Source organism: Eschscholzia californica, unplaced genomic scaffold, assembly GCF_041429995.1.
Source record: "Eschscholzia californica isolate CP2 unplaced genomic scaffold, dmEscCali1.0.p SCAF_2, whole genome shotgun sequence".
NCBI classification, from domain to species: Eukaryota; Viridiplantae; Streptophyta; class Magnoliopsida; order Ranunculales; family Papaveraceae; genus Eschscholzia; species Eschscholzia californica.
This window is the reverse complement of record NW_028238309.1, coordinates 31,177,875-31,195,705: the sequence shown is the minus strand read 5'-3', so window position 1 is coordinate 31,195,705 and position 17,831 is coordinate 31,177,875. Positions and strand designations below refer to the sequence as shown.

General features: G+C 42.8%; 2 protein-coding genes across 2 annotated transcripts; both read right to left on the bottom strand.

The window, feature by feature from the left end:
- Positions 1–1,116: 1,116 nt before the first annotated feature.
- Positions 1,117–5,394, bottom strand: LOC147557394 (uncharacterized). The gene is made up of 6 exons (XM_086658840.1): positions 5,321–5,394; positions 4,737–5,224; positions 2,221–4,512; positions 2,050–2,125; positions 1,738–1,981; positions 1,117–1,650 (listed from the first exon to the last, which is right to left on the bottom strand). The coding sequence occupies exons 1-6, from the start codon at positions 5,392–5,394 to the stop codon at positions 1,117–1,119; spliced, it is 3,708 nt and encodes a 1,235-aa protein (XP_086514966.1).
- A 7,630-nt stretch (positions 5,395–13,024) lies between these two features.
- Positions 13,025–17,057, bottom strand: LOC147557393 (uncharacterized). The gene is made up of 6 exons (XM_086658839.1): positions 17,041–17,057; positions 16,529–16,726; positions 15,625–16,438; positions 14,583–15,505; positions 14,076–14,322; positions 13,025–13,876 (listed from the first exon to the last, which is right to left on the bottom strand). Exons 1-6 carry the CDS (start codon positions 17,055–17,057, stop codon positions 13,025–13,027), a joined length of 3,051 nt encoding a protein of 1,016 aa, XP_086514965.1.
- Between the last annotated feature and the right edge of the window lie 774 nt (positions 17,058–17,831).

The following is a 17,831-nucleotide window of genomic DNA, read 5'->3' as shown; positions in this document are numbered from 1 at the left end:
TGAGAATGTTGTCGAAAGATTTGATCTCATTTGTGAAGTCCGAGACCTTAACTTCAGCAACCAAACGACCATTCACTTCAGTAGGTGCAATATAACTAAGAGCAGCTCCCGTGGGTGCTTTTTGTGAACTAAATACGTCTGTCCACTTCGTCTTTTTGGAGGCACCCACCCTCTCTGAGCCAGCAATTGGAACCGGCCCGGCAGTAGTAGTTGTGTTGCCTTCCGGAACTCTAATACCGGTTTCATGCAGTGGTACTGTTGCCATCGATTGCTGCTGCCTTACCGGAGTGTCTTTGTTCATGGTAATCTCAGCGTTAGGGTTTCGAAGAACGCTAGCGAACATGTTGTTTTTTATTAAATCTGCTAAACGATTGTTTCCCATGACCAAACGATTCCCAACAGCACCACTAGTTCGTCCCTCAAGAACACTAACAGCAGCTTGATCATTAGTATTATTAACTCGTGTAGAAGGTTTCGAACTAACCAGATTAGTTTTAGCTGTTGCTGTAAATCGAAGACCAACAGGGTCTGATTTTTCTTGTTCCGTGTTTGAATGTTTATCATTTGAAACTGGTTCAGCCTCTTCTTCCATCTCGTCTTCTTCATCTTCTCTAGGTAAACGATTCCCAGCCAGCAAATAACGTCCATCCCCTATCTCCCTTCCATCACGCAGATTAGGTTCACTCATAGCCGGAGATTAAACCAAACCGGAAGCAAGCTTTCCGGTCAGAAAAACCCTAGAAGACACCACTTTCTCTCTCCTCACGTCACTTTCTCTCTCCATGAAGGGATGGAGTTTTTTTTTTGCATTAATCAGCAGGCATTAAGGGGAGCCAGACCCACAAAAACAAAGAACAATACAAGCAACCTAGCCAATACCCTTAGGAGCACCAACCCCACAAGCAAGCAGCAGAACAAAATACAGACCACAGCCAACCATGCTATACTTTTTCTTTGCATTAATCAGCAGGCGAAGGGAGCCTGACCCACAAAAAAGAACTACAAGAACAAATCAACCAATCCCACTAGGGGGGAATACATCACTCCAGCAAGAAAGAAAAACAAAAGGGGTCCAACAGGCCCAATAACGAAAAACAACTAAAAAGATCATACACATCATTTTTTCCTGACTCTTATAACTCCCAGCCTATCTTCCTCAATGATATACCTCAGCTCCATGTGCAGCTCATCAGGACTAAGAAATACTTCACCATTACAAGGCACATGTTTTGAAAGCCAATCAGCAGCATAGTTCGCCTCTCGAAACACATGCTGAATCGAGCAGCTCTCAAAATTCCCCATAAGAGCTTTAATCTTCTTATACAAAGTAATAAGCCTCCAAGGAGGTTTAGCTGCCTCAGAAACCAGCAAAGAACAGGCAGACTTGGAGTCTGTAGCAAGCAGAACTTTAGGTAAAGAGAGATTTTTGGCCAATCTCAAACCCAATTCAATAGCCTGTAGCTCATGGAACATAACAGCCCTAGGCACAGCCTTACCATGAGCAGCACCAATGACCACTCCAGCAGCATTCCTTACTATACAACCATACCCAGCACCATTTGAAGAGAAAGCTCCATCAGTATTTATGAGCACAGACCCCAAATTAGGACCATGCCACTTACACTCCTCAACTCTACGTTTAGTAAAAACCTAATCAACACTCCATGTTGCAGCTAGCTCTCTGTTCCTAGGATTGTCATTCAATTTGCACTTGGCTACAACCATCTTCACCCTGACCTCCATAATAATCTGCTGAAACACAATTTCCTTGCTCACAGAACTGTTGCTATGAAACCTTTTGTTCCTCTCCCACCAAATGTGGTAAACAAAGGAGCAAAAAGCAAGCTTCCCAAGCAAGGATAGCCCATCCTTCCCTTTAAACATTTTGATACACCAGGCCACTTCAGCCTCCCAATCACCCCTGCCAACTCTGCTAAGCCCAAGTAAATTCAATAATCTCCTCCAAATGAATTTAGAATAACTGCAATGGAAGAATAAATGAGCTTCATCCTCACTGCCCTGGCCACACAAAAGACATGAACGGTCTACCTCAATCCCCCAAAACAGCAGCTTACACTTGGTCTTAAGACCACCTTTGAGAGCCAGCCAAGCAATATAGCTATGCCTAGGAATGTTATGGGAAAACCAAACCAAACATACCAAGGAACCACATTATCCACATGTCTAAGAGCTTCATAAGTCTCTTTAAAGAAAATTCACCTGAGTCACCAGCCTTCCAAATCAGCATGTCAGCACTGTCCTCATCAAAAGGGATGTCACTAAGCATTTCCACAAAAGACTCAATAAACTCAGTCAAATGCCAAGGTACCATCCACTGCCCATTAACAATGCAAGAGCTAACCTTTGCCTCATCATGAACTTTGCTATCATATCTAAACATGTCAGAGAAAAAATTATGAAGAATTCCCAAAGGGTGCCAATTATCCTTCCACAGCCTAGTAGAATTACCATTCCCAATGATATGAACAGCAAACCTCAAGCCATAGGATCTATACTGTAGTAACCTCCTCCACACCCATGAAGATGAAGCAGGAATGTCCATGAGCCAAAATTCCTTCTTCTTAATAAGATTGGACTTCACCCATTCCACCCACAAGGTATTTTTAGAACTAAAAATGCCCCACATATGCCTAAGACAACAAGCAATGTTGAGGACTTTTAAATTCCTTATACCCAAACCACCCTCCTGAACAGGAAAACAAAGCTTACCCCATCCAATGACAACCCTTTTCATTTCTACTCCAAAGCCGTTCCACAAGAACTTACTTAGCATAGCATCCAGGTCCTTCACAACCCTTTTTGGTAGATCAAACACACTAAACCAGAAAAGCACCATACTCTGGAGAACAGTCTTGATAACCACCACTCTACCAGCATAAGAAAGAAACTTGGTTTTCCAAGATTTAATTCTATTCCTGACTCTATCCAATAAGGGCAGACAGTCAGCATATTTCAGTCTAGAGGATACCAAAGGTACACCAAGATACCTAACAGGCAAAGAACCACACTCAAATCCCAAACAGTTGACAATTTGGCTCAAATCAGCATCATGGAGGCCAACAGCAAAGAGAGAGCTTTTACCAATATTAACTTTAAGACCAGTACAGATATGACACTCATGTAAGACATCATGTAAAGCCACCACAGAGCCCATGTCACCCTTAGAGAACACCAGCAGATCATCTACAAAGGCTAAGTGAGTGAGCACATGCCTAGAGCACTTAGGATGCAAATTTAAGCTGCCCTCTGTCAACAGGACATTGAACACCTCCATAACAAGCACAAACAAATATGGGGACATTGGGCAACCCTGTCTCAGCCCCCTCTTGCCCCCAATGTAACCAAAGGAACTACCATTGACCATAATAGAAAACCTAGGAGAAGAAACACAAACTAACACCCAATCTCTGAATTTAGAGGGAAATCCCATTTTCTCCATGACTTTAAGCAAGGCAGGCCATTCAACAGTATCATAAGCCTTTTGAAGGTCAATTTTGTAAGCACATCTAGGAGGCCCAAAGGACTTATGATAGTCCTTAGTCAGCTCATGGGCAAGAAGGATATTGTCTTGGATATTTCTACCAGAAATAAATGCAGATTGACAAGGACTAACAAGATTGAAGATACAATCTTTCATTCTCAAAGTTAAAATCTTAGTGATGCACTTATAGACCACATTGCAGCAAGAAATATGCCTGAAATCACTAACTTTAGAGGCATTAGAAGACTTAGGAACTAAAGTAACATGAGTAGAATTAACCTCCTTCAGGAGCTTGCCTGAAGTGAAAAATCTGAGCACAACCTCTGTGAAGTCATCTCCAACAATATCCCAGTAACACCTGAAATAATAAGAAGTAAACCCATCTGGGCCAGGAGCTTTCTCAGAAGCAATAGAAGCAAGGGCTTGGACCACCTCTTCTCTTGTCACCTTTCTAATAAGCATATCTGCTTCAAAATCTGAAACAGTATCTACAAACTCCATTCCTTCCAACAGCTCAGGCATCTCCTTAGGATACTCAGTCACCCCAAACATTTGCTGAAAGAATCTAACACATTCCTCAGCTACCAAAGCAGAATTCACCACCTTCTGGTTCAAATTATTATAAACAAAAGAAATATTGTTCTTAGACCTTCTTTCTTTCAAAGAAGCATGAAAAAACTTGGTATTACTATCCCCCAATTCAATCTTCTGAACTCTGGACTTTTGCCTAAGCATGGATTCTTCCATCCTTGCCTTCTTGGAAAAATCAGCCACAGCTGACCTCTCCTCAACCCTTAACTCCTCTAAAGTAGGGTGCAATTGCAAATGGGACTGGCACTCATCCATCTTCCTCCTAGCCTTCACCACCTGATCAGAAATCCCAGAAAACCTCTCCTTCTGCCAGCTTTTAAGAGCAGCTTTAACCCTCTTGATCTTACAAACCAACCTAAACATAGGATTCCCAGTAATCTCAATTGTCCAAGCCTTCTTAACCACCTCCATGAAATCAGCTTCCTCAGTCCAACAATTGAAGAACTTAAAGGGTCTAGGCCTAACATAGTTCCCCTCAGACAAAAAAATCACACAAGGGGAATGATCAGAGACCCCAGAGTTCAAAAAATCAGCCTTAGCATTAGTGAACTCCTAGCTCCATTCAATATTCACTAAGGCTCTGTCCAACTTTTCAGAAATACACCTATCCCCTAGTTGAGAATTGGTCCAAGTGAAAAATTACCTGAGAAGGGACAATCAAACAAATTAGTATCCTCCACACATTCACCAAACTCCTTCAATCCTCCTTGTTGAAGCACAGCACCCCCAACATTCTCCTCCACCTTCAACACACAATTAAAATCCCCCATCACCAACCAAGGACCATTGCAAACACCAGCAACCCTCCTCAGCTCACTCCATAACTCTCTCCTTTCCAAAGCCACATTCCTTGCATACACACAGGACAACAAAAAGGACCTTCCATCCTTCAACAACACTAAAGAAGTCACCACCTGATCAGTCTTAGCACAAATATTTAAGGAAACCTGACTAGAGTCCCACAAAAGCCAGACTCTACCCAAATTATCACAACAATAGTTGTTCTCCCACTCCCAAGTAGGCAAGAAACCTTGCTTAACCTTCTCCTTATTAGCAACATCCACTCTAGTCTCCAAAACAGCACATAAACTCAACTCATTACTCCTAATAAATCTAACAACCTCCTTCCTCCTGAGGCATTAAGACCCCTCACATTCCAAAATCCCACATTAATCATTTAAAATTCTGGCTGGTCCCCTTCCCTTCCACCCAGGAACCCCTTGAGACCTAACAATACTCTTACCAAACAATGCAACCTTGGTAGCCACACCAGTGGAACCTACATTCTCACCTTCTTCCATAGCTACCACTCCTTTATCATTTTTTTTTTTTTTTGAAAAAGTCAACAGGGATTAAAGGGACCCTGACCCTTTTATTGAAATAAACCAACCAATACAAAATCCCACATTATAGCAAGCTATAATGGTCCATAAAGAAAACACAAAACAACATTAACTCTCATTAGGCCAAAATCTCCTAATCCTAACCATTCCTTTCCTATCCTGATCCACAATTGAAGCAAGCATACTAGGAAGCTGCTCCACATCCAAATAGACAACTCCATTGCTGCTCAGCCGAGACAAAAAATCAGCTGCTTGATTAAGTTCTCTATAGGTATGGTGTACAACACAACTCTCAAACTCCTGCATCATCTTTCTGATTTCCATCCAGGTGCTCCACACAGTCCAAGGTGGCTTTCCACCCTTATCATTAAGAACAGACACCACATTGGTCGAGTCAGAAGCAAGGACCACCCTGTTCAGCCCTTTCTCCTTAGCCAACCTCAGGCCTAATAAGACTCCCTGCATTTCATGCAACAAAACACTACCAGGTACAGCCCTACCAGCCCCAGCTGCCAGCACAGTACCATATTCATCTCTGATAATGGCTCCAAATCCTGCATAGTCCCTATCAAAAGCACCATCAGTATTGATCAAGACAGAACCTGCACTTGGAGCCCTCCATCTTAAGCCCTTAACACACTGAAAAACCACAGGCTTAACAATGTTCAGATTAAGCAACAATTCAGAATTTTCTATGCTGGCTTCAATTCTGCCAGTCCAAGCTTCAACCTTAACCATCACCTCCTGTTTCATAATGGTAAGGATAGAATCTGCACTCCTACTGGTTTGCTGGAAGGCTCTCAAATTTCTCTCCCTCCAAACATGATAAATATAAGAAGAGAAAAGCATACACCTAACTTTATGAGCAAACTTTCCACCCTTAAAGTGCAATAAACACCAGCCAATAGCACTGTCCCAATCACAGAATAGGCTAGGACTAAGCCCTAACAGCTCCAGCAGCCCCTTCCAAATTCCTCCTGAAAAAGAACACTCAAATAGCAGGTGAAAATCAGTCTCATCAACTAAGCCACAGAGAAAGCACCTCTTAGGCACAAGAAAGCCCCAAGAATTGAGTTTCATGGTAGTCTTCAATCCCCTCTGCAAAGCAACCCAGGCAATAAAGGAGTGTCTAGGAATAGCTAGACTAGACCACACCAAACTATACCAATCCACCTTAGCACACTTCTGTCTAACAAACTCATAGGTTGATTTTAGGTTGAATTCCCCATTCTTACTCACAGTCCAAACTACAGTATCCTCTTCCACTTTTCCAATCTCAATACCCTCCAGGTTACCCAAGATAGGATCCAAGACAGGCTTAAGATGGTTTGGCACATTCCAAGACCCATCCTTAATAATAGCAGAAACACACATATGAAGAGGCAAATTAGAAGTAAATCTTAAGGATTCCTTATAAGCAGTATAAAGGACTCCATGAGGATGCCAAGCATCTATCCACATCTGAATACTGTCACCCTTTCCTATCAAGTGAAAGATAAGAGATTTAGCTGTCTCCCTACTACCAAGAATCCTCCTCCAACACCAGGAGCAATCATGAGGAACATCCATGAGCCAAAAACACTTCCCTCTAACCAGATTCTGCTGCACCCACCTGACCCAAAGAGACTTCTTACCACTCACTAAGTCCCAGACATGTCTAAGGTTCATAGCCTCATTGAGATTCTCAATACTCCTAATACCCAAACCCCCTTCTTCTTTAGGAAGAAAAACAATATCCCTCTTAACAGTAGGCCTCTTTTTCCCCATGTCCACCCCACACCATAGGAACCTAAAGAAAATAGTATTTATCTCCTTAAACACCCTTTTAGGCAAGACAAAAACAGAAGTCCAATACACCATAACCCCACAAAGCACAGCCTTTATCAACAAACACCTCCCAGCAAAAGATAGGTACCTGGCCTTCCAAGAATGCACCCTTCCTTGAATTTGCTCAATCAGGGGCAGGCAGTCATTATAAGACAACCTAGTAGAAATCAAAGGTAAACCAAGATACCTAATAGGTAAGGAACCCCAATTAAAGCCCAAAACCTGTTGAATTTCTACCTTAACCTCAGTCTCCATACCAGCCCAATACATAGAACTCTTCTCACAGTTAACCCCTAGACCAGTACCCTTATGCAAACAGCTGAGAGCCCTATTCAAAGCACAAGCTGAATCCACATCACCTTTAAAAAACACCATAAGATCATCAGCAAAACAAAGATGTGTGATCTTTGGTTTCTTGCACCTAGGATGTAAGTGAAAATTACCCTCAACCTCCTCCTTCAAGAGTAAAGCTGAAAACACTTCCATCACCATAACAAAGAGGTAAGGTGAAATAGGGTCCCCCTGTCTCAAGCCCCTCCTACCATGAAAATAGCCATGAGCACCCCCATTCACCACTATAGAATATCTAGGAGTAGAAACACACTCATAGATCCACTTCACAAAAATCTCAGGCAAATGAAACTTTCTAAGTATCTTAAGCAAGGCAGACCATCTAACAGTATCATATGCCTTCCTAAGATCAATTTTCACAGTGCACCTGGCTACCCCACTCTTATAATTATAGTTCCTAACAATCTCATGGGCCATCATGATGTTGTCCTGGATACATCTACCAGAGATAAAGGCTGACTGGTTCTCACTCACCATAGAGAACACCACCAACTTCAGCCTTTCTGTAAGAATCTTAGTAATGCACTTATATACTACATTACAACAAGAAATAGGCCTAAAATCCCCCAAAGAAGAAGCATTAGAGACCTTAGGGACAAGAGAAACAAGGGTAGAATTTACCTCCTTAAGCATCCTTCCTGACTTAAAGAAGTTCTGGATGGCTGCAACAAAATCATCCCCAACTATTAGCCAACATTTCTTGAAGAAAAAAGAAGAAAACCCATCTGGACCAGGAGCCTTCTCTGAACCTATAGTAGAAAGAGCATAAACAACCTCTTCCCTACTTACAGGCTTAATCAAATCAGAACATTCCCCAACCCCTAGAGGATGTAGAAAATCAAAGGAGTCTAACACATCATCTTCATCTCCACTCACCTCTTCAGTCCCTAGCATCTTCTCATAAAACCTTACACACTCTTCAACCACCTTCTCCTGGTCTTCCACAACCACCCCATCTTCCCCCACCACCTGCCTAATAGTATTCCTAGCCTTTCTCTCCTTAATGGTGCTATAGAAGAATTTATTATTACCATCATCCAAAGTGAGCCACTTTACTCTAGCCTGTTGTTTCAACATAGAAGTTTCAGCACAAGCCTTATGAGTAAAGTCCTCCACAGCCCTCCTCTCCAACTGCCTCATCTCAAAATTTGAAGGATCCAACCTTAACTCCTCCTGAATCCTCTCCATATTCACCCTAGCTTCAGCTACCTGTTCTGGAAAATGCTTAAACTTATCCTTCTTCCATTTTGCTATTCCTCCTTTAACAGCCTTCAACTTAGAAACCAACCTATACATAGGGTTACCCTCCACTTGATTCTGCCACACCTGTTCCACCATCTCCATGAACCCAGGCTCCTTCACCCAACAGTTGAAAAATTTAAATGGTCTCCTACCCCTAACCACTGTCATATCAAGAGTAACAATTGCAGGAGAGTGGTCAGATGTTCTATGCACATCAAACAGAACTTTAGACCCAGAAAAAAGCTCAAGCCACTCTATGTTTATAACTACTCTATCCAACTTAGCCCAAATGGCCTCATCCCCCTCCTGGCCATTGGACCAAGTGAAAAGAGCCCCAACAAAAGAGCAATCAAATAACCCAGCATCCTGGAGACAGTCTCTCAAGTCCTCACATTGAGAGACCTTAACAGCCTTCCCTCCCATCTTCTCCTCACTCTTCAAGATGGAGTTAAAGTCACCCAGGAACATCCAAGGAGCCCCAAAAGACTCAGTGAGATCCCTCATCTCCTTCCACAAACTCTTCCTCAAACCTCTAGAGTTCTTACCATAAACCACAGCCAATAAACATTCAGTACCATCCATAAAGATCACATGAACAGCAAGAATTTGGTCTGACTTAAACAACAATTGGACATCCATCATCCTAGGATCCCAACCCACCCATATTCTCCCACCCTCATCTTCCTCATAATTATCAAAAAATGACCAAAAAGGATTGATCTTCCTCTGCACTGTAACCTTATTCACCTGTTGCACTCTAGTTTCAACCAGACCCAACAAACACAACTGTTTAGTACTAATGAGATCCCTAACATCTCTTATTCTTGGAGGATTATTCAATCCCCTAACATTCCAACTTCCTAGATTCATCAAGTAACACTCTAGAAGGCCCCCTTCCCCTCAAACTAACCACAGAACCCCTCCCATCTCCTCCTTTAGTAAATAAAGCCACCTTATTAGCCACACCTTCCATCTCCACCCTACCATCCCCTCCTGACATTTCCTCATCCACACTCTCCTGTCCAGATAATAGAGCCTCTGCACAAGCCACTCTACTATCCACCTTCAAAGTAGCCCTATCCTGAACCTCTATAAGGTGATTATCCAGTACACACTGTCTCTTAGCCTTATTCACCTCATTATCATCTAGAGAAGTAGCAGCAGCTAACCCCTTAGTAGCTCCAAACTTCTTATTCCTTTTGTTAGTAACAACTGCCCAGCCAACATTGTCTTCCATTACTTCATCAAGAGATCCAAAACCTGAAGTCTGAGGATGTCCCTTCTTACTCTTTGCCACTTCAGTCATACTAGATGACTGAGAATGGACTCGAGTGGCTACCTCACTCTTTGCAAGAGGGATCCCAGAGGGGTTCCCATCCTGAGCACGAGCAGGAGCATTAGCAGAAGCATTGGCAGAAGCATTAGCAGAAGAAGCCTTACTAAGAGTCACCCCTTCCGAGCTATCAACCTTCTTAACACTAAAATTACTCCTAAGAACCCACTCTTTAGTAGTTTCTGATTTACCCTCTACTGCATCCTTCTTCTGTTTTCTCTCATCCTTCTTCTCATTCTCTGGGACATTCTGTCGAACATTAAGTCTGCATCTACCAACAGAATGACCAAATGAACCACAACACGAGCACTTCAATGGTTTCCAGGCATATTCCACCTTAACTTCCACTCTCCTAACACCATCTATTAACAAAGGAATGATAGGTGGAAATGAACACTCCTTTCCAACCTCCACCAATACTCTCGCAAAAGACATCCTAGATTTACTCTCTGTAAGACCATCCAACATTATAGGAGTACCAATATTGCTGACAATCTGTGCTAATCCTCTCCTATTCCATAAGAAACCAGGAACATTTCGCAAACATACCCAAACAGGAAGAGAATCTATTTCTTCAATCTCTTCTTCGATAAATAACCTCCATGGTCGAACCACAAATAACCTATTAGCAATATAAACAGGTTCCATCTCCAACACTCTACATCTATCTTCCTCAAGATCAAAACGAATGATAAAAGCAGACTCCCCCTGAGTTGTAATATGCATCTCACCCTTAGGTCTCCATAGTCGTCTCAGGGTATTTCGAACAAGGAGAAAATCCAGCCTCCTCCCAATGAAAAAACCTACCAACCAGTTCTCACACTCCCTAATGTCTTCTTGAAAATCCATAGTTGAAATAACCTGAACTTTCTCCTCATTCACCACCTCAGGGAGAACAAACTCCATCTTCTCACGAATCACTCTCTCATTTCTATTAAACAGTGAAGCCCAATTAGAACGAAAAGTAGAGCTCCCACCTGCTCCAGAGAACCCCGATCCCTTCTCACTAAAAACCCCCTGTTTCGAAGGTAGCTCAGTTCCAAAGGAACCAGAGCCTCCCTCACCAGGAGGAGGAAGAAGAGCTTTCATCTCCCTACCAGCCAACATATCCTAGAAAATAGGAGATGTCGGCATGAAGAAGACAATCGGCAAAATAAAAACAAAGAACAGAAACCAAGAGCTCCGACCAGCAGCCGCCGCTCCAAGCTTATCGGAAAGAGACCAAAATACAAACCCTAGAAAATCGCGCCTCCTCACTCCTTCTCTCTCCTCTTTTCGGTACCACTCCTTTATCATTAGAATGCACATTCTCCTTACCACAAGCTCTTGTTCCACTATTATCAACCACACACTGTCTTTTGGTGGCTTTCACTTTCCCTCCTTCTTCCAAAAGAGTAGGATCAACAGCTCTTCTAGCACCCTCAAACTTATTATGCTTTTTAGATCAAACCTCAGTCCAGCCACCCTCTTCTATCATCTTCTCTGGCAAGGCAGAAGAAGAAGAAGAGGCCTCTGCAATAACACTTTTTGCAGGAAAAACCCCCATAGGAGATTCCTCCTGAGCACAAGCATTATTATTGAGAGAAGGGCTCTTTGCAGGGGAGACCCCAAGAAGTTTCTTACCCTGAGCTCGAGCTACAGCTTGGCCTGGACCCTGCCTATTCTGTACCATATCAGCACCATCCATCTTAACATTCGAGGTCTCAGCAACATTTCCTCGAGCAGGTTCCTTGCAACTTCCATGAAAATGTCCAAATGAGCCACAATTTGAACATTTAAGAGGCCTCCATGAGTACTCTACCTTAACCTCAATCTTCCTCTCCCTCTTCACCATAAAATATAGAACCTCAGGCATAGAACACTCCTTAGAGATTTCAATACACACTCGAGCATATCCAGTACGAGTTCTTTTTTCAGTAGGCTCATCAAGCATTATTGGTCGCCCAATCTGACTAGCAATTCGAGCAAGACCCTTAGGGTTCCATAGGAACATAGGGACTCCTCTCAAGCACACCCAGACAGGAAGAGTGTTCATTGAAGCAATATCATCTTCAATAAACAGCTCCCAAGGACGAACAATAAACAATCTATTAGCAATGAAGAAAGGCTCCATTTCAAGCACTCTCTGTCTATCCTCCTCCAAAGAAAACCTAATCAAATAAGCAGAAGCTCCATGAACAGTAAGAATCATATTACCTTTCGGTTTCCAACGTGCAAAGAGAATACGCCTAACCACAGGAAAAGATAGACGTGAGCCAACAAACGATCCAATCAAAAGATTTTCACATTCCTGAATCTCTTCTGCATCCTCAAGACAAATCTCAGGAACACCATCCTTATTCAGTTGAGAAGGAGAAAATTCCAACTTAGAACGAGAATTCCTATCACCCTTATGAAAAAGGGAAGCCCAAGTAGAGCTACCACCATCAGCAAAATCATCCATCTTCTCCTCACCATAATCCTTCTGTTTCGGTGAAGTATCCAATCCTAAAGAACTAGGAACTCCACCACCAGAGGAAGGAAGGAGAAATTTCGCCTCCCTCTCAGCCAACATGAACCCCAAGAGAGATCGTGTCGGAGAGAAGGAAACAATGGACACAGAAACTCAAGGCCAACAACAGATTCAGATCCCGGTCAACCACCGAATTTCCAAGAAAATCAGAGAAGAAAGATAAAAAACCGGCGGCGCCACCAAACCCCAGAAAAATCGCCCACCCTAGAGTTTCTCTCTCCTCCTCTAATATTATTAGGATACTTTGCCGAGTTAACCATGCTATACTTAGTCACTACAAAATAAACAAAACCAAAACAAGAAAGAAAACACAACATACTGCATCATTGCTTCCTTTTCCGCACCACTCCAAGTCTGTCAGCTTCAACTAAAGCAACAAGCTCAGGGTCCAAATCTCCTGGCCAAAGAACTTCTTCACCATCATGGGGTCTATGCTTAGAAAGCCAGTCTGCAACTTGGTTCAGCTCACGAAAGACATGCTTCACCATACTTAAAACACAAGCAGCTCTAAGCTTCTGAATGCTACTGAACAAGTCAACAACTTCCCAAGGAGGCTCCATGTCTGCAGAGGATAAAATTGAATATGCTCTCATAGAATCAGTAGCAATCATCACTCTTGACAATTGCAACCTAGTTTCCAATCTAAGCCCAGCCTCAATACCTTGAAACTCATGGAAAAGGACTGATCTAGGCCTAGACTTCCCTCTTAAAGCAACCAGAACCTTACCAAAATGGTCTCTCAAAATACAACCATACCCAGCACCCCCTTCAGAATAAGATCCATCTGAATTGAGCATAACTACACCCTCATCTGGGCCCTTCCACTTGAGGGACAGGAGCTCTGGGCTGACACACTGCACATCCAAGTTCCACTCATCAGCAGCCATCCTGCTCCTCGAGGAATCATTAAACTTAAGAGAGACAGACTGAGCTTTCATTCTAACATCATCCACAATCATATTCAGCACCTCCTGGCTGTTTCTAGGAGGCTCCAAGTGCACTCTTCTATTCCTTTCCCACCATATGTGATAAAGAAACCCATTAAAAGCCAGCCTACCCAAGAGAGCCAACCCATCCTTTTCATGAAACATAGCTGAACACCAGCCCACTTCACCCCTCCCAGTCCCTGCTAGAAACCTTAATAAGACCCAGCATCTGAAGGAGTCTTTTCCAAACTGAAACAGAAAAAACACACTGAAAAAATAGATGATGCTCCTCACTCTCACATCCACATAACACACAGGAAGGATCCACCTCAATCCCCCAGAAAAGAAGCTTACACTTGGTGATAAGCCCACCCCTCAAGACCACCCAAGCTATGAAGCTGTGTCTAGGGATATTATGAGAAAACCAAATAAGACTATGCCAAGGAACCACTGGTTTGGACTGCCTCAAGGCATCATAAGTGCTCGTAAGAGTAAAAACTCCCTTCTCATTAATCTTCCATATCTTCCTGTCCTTCCTCTCCATCACAACAGGGACTTCCACCAATTCTGCAACAATAGTGTTCAAATGAACAGTTAAGTGTCTAGGGACAGACCAGATTCCATCTGCAATACAATTACTCACAGGGGCCTGAGCATACAAGGTACTGTCAAACTTAAAGTTATCATCACAGAACCTAGACAGGACTCCCAATGGGTGTCAATGATCAAACCAAAAGCTAGTATTCTTCCCATTTCCTACCACATGAAAGGCAAACTCTAAACCATAACTTCTATAATGCAACAACCTTCTCCACACCCAAGAAGCACTACTAGGGATAGCCAAAGAGTGTCCTTTTCAATAAAAATATCCCATATGTGCCTTTAGCAAAAAAAAAGCACTACTAGGGATAGCCATCAACCAAAAATTCTTCTTTTTGATGAGATTTGACTTCACCCAATCCACCCAAAGAGTGTCGTTTTCAATAAAGTATCCCATATGTGCCTCAAGCAGCAAGCCATATTCAGGGTCACTAGGCTCCTAAAGCCAAGCCCACCCTCAGCACAAGGATAACAAATATTCCCCCACCCAATAGTAGCCTTCTTCACAGCCATATTAGGTCCAGACCATAGAAATTTACTAAAAAGGAGCTCCAGCTCCCTAAGCACCCTTTTAGGGAGATCAAACACACTAAGCCAAAACAGAACCATGCTTTGCAAGATAGATTTAATAATAACCACCCTACCAGCATAAGAAAGGAATCTGGTCTTCCAAGATTGGATTCTAGCAAGAACTTTGTCTATGAGAGGCAAGCAGTCAGCATACTTCAACCTAGAAGAAATAAGTGGTACACCAAGGTACCTAACAGGAAGAGAAGCCAATTCAAAGCACAACACATCATGTAACAAGAGAACATCATCATCAGAGATACCAATAACAAACAAAGAACTTCTGCTCTGATTCACTCTTAAGCCAGTGCAGTCAAACAAGGAATCAAGAACCTCAGCCAAAGCCATGGCAGAACCAAAATCTCCCTTAGAGAACACCAAAACATCATCAGCAAAGGCCAAGTGAGTAACTAAAGGTTTAAAACATTTGGGATGAAGCTGGAATCTCTTCACTTTAACCATATCAAGAAGCAGAACATTAAACACCTCCATCACTATAACAACACAAGTAAGGAGACATAGGGCAACCTTGCTCACACCTCTCTGCCCCTTGATGTATCCATATGAACTCCCATTCACCATCACAGAAAACCTAGAAGAGGAAATACAAGCATAAACCCACTGCCTGAATTTGCAAGGGAACCTCATCCTCTCCATAACCTTCATAAGAACATCCCACTCAATTGTGTCATAAGCCTTCTGTAAATCAATCTTCATAGCACACCTAGGAGGACCCAAAGTCTTATGGTAATCCCTAGTGAGTTCATGGCTAGTAGAATATTATCTTGAATGCATCTACCTGAGATAAAGCCTGACTGACAAAGACTCACCAATTTAGAGATAACCTCCTTCATTCTCACAGTCAAGATTTTAGTAATACATTTATAAACAATATTGCAACATGAAATAGGTCTAAAATCAGTGACCCTAGAAGCATTCTTAGACTTAGGGATCAAAGTAACAAGGGTAGAGCTTACCTCACCCAGCAACTTACCTGAGGAAAAGAATCTCAGCACAGCTTTAGTAAAATCATCACCCACAATGTCCCAACATGTCTTAAAGAAATGAGCAGTGAACCCATCAGGTCCAGGGGACTTGTCTGAACCAATAGAGGAAAGGGCAAAAACCACTTCATCTCTAGTGACCTCCCTGACTAACATGGCAGCCTCATAATCCTCCAAAACTTGGCCAAACTCCATACTATTCAGCACCTCAGGAACACCTCTCTGATAGTGAGAAACCCCAAACATACTCTGATAATAGGCCACACACTCCTGAGCCACTAAATCAGCCCTAACTACTTTTTCATGCTCATCATTATAAAGAAAGGGAATGTTATTCCTAGATCTCCTTTCTTTTAGTGAAGCATGAAAAAACTTAGTATTGTTGTCCCCCAAATGAATTTTTTGAACTCTGGATTTCTGTCTCAACATGCTCTCCTCCTTCTTAGCCAAAGTAAAGAACTCAGCTACAGCCTTCCTTTCAGCCACCCTAGTTTGCTCACAAGCAGGATTGACCTGAAGATGAGCCTGAAGAAACTCCACCTCCCTCCTAGCCACCTGAACTTGAGAAGAAAAGTCCCTAAACTTCTCTTTTTTCCACAACAACAAGGCTGCCTTCACCTTCTTAAGCTTACTCACCAACCTATACATAGGATTGCTAGTGACCTTAACCTTTCAAGCATTGGACACCACTTCCATAAATCCCTCATCTTCTACCCAGCAATTGAAGAACTTGAAAGGCCTAGGCCCTACTCCAGTCCCTTCAAACAAACTCAGAACACAAGGAGAGTGATCAGACACCCCAGGAGTCAAGAATTCAGCCTTAGCCTGAGAAAACTCTTGAACCCAATCAATATTAACCAAGGCCCTATCCAACTTTTCAGCCACATTGGAGACTCCCTTTTGAGCATTAGCCAAGTAAAAGAACAGCCTGAAAAGGGGCAATCAAATAATTGTGTGTCCCTGACACATTCCTGAAAATCAACAAGGTCCATTGCCTTAACTACAGCTCCGCCAAGCTTCTCCTCCACACTCAAAATGGTATTAAAATCCCCCATCACCACCCAAGGCCCGGCATAACTCTGAGAAATCCTCCTCATCTCAGACCACAATCTTCTTCGGGCGACGGGGTTGCAGGCCAACGTGCTTAAGAGTACTATCTTATTTGTTGGTCTTTCGGCTCAAGGTCAGAGTGATATCACCACCATCCTGGAATTCGGTACTGGTTCTCTGCCTATTCGATACCTGGGATTACCTCTCATATCATCTCGTCTTACCTATAGTCATTGCATACCGCTGATCGATAAAATCAAGGGACGAATCCAATCTTGGAAGAGTCGCTTTTTATCGTTTGCGGGGCGTGTTCTTCTCATAAAGGTGGTTTTGAATAGTATGTTACTATATTGGGCAGTGGTGTTTGTTATTCCCAAAAGGGTTATGAACGACATCAACTCCATCTTTAGTAAGTTCCTTTGGTCAGGTGCTGATATGGGGTGTAAGAGAGCTCCTATTGGCTGGGAAAGCCTTTGTTACCCAACTGATGAAGGGGGCCTCGGATTTCGTAATATCGAGGTGTTGTTTGAGGCGTCTAACCTTCGCCATATATGGGATCTGGTTAGTGGTAAGACGACTTTGTGGGCTGATTGGGTGAGAAATAATCTCATCAAAGATCAACACTTCTGGACTTTATCGGCTTCGAGTAGAAGTTCTTGGTGTTGGCGTCGGATTCTAGCCAGCAGACCGACAGCTCATCGACTCATTTGCACTTCTTTGGGGGATGGTCATGATACCAAATTCTGGACTGATTTATGGCATCCTCGTGGTCTTCTATTTCATGCTTTTGAGGAGACACATAGATACGACGACTCTTACCTTCATTTAGATGCCCGGGTTTCTCAGTTTATCGAGCATTCAGGCTGGGTTTTCCCTACGCATGTGGCAGCTATGTTAGGGACTATTGAGGTCGAGGCTAAAAAGGTGGTGGTAGACAGTACTCTTAGAGATGAGGTGATCTGGACGCCTAGCCAGAATGGAGA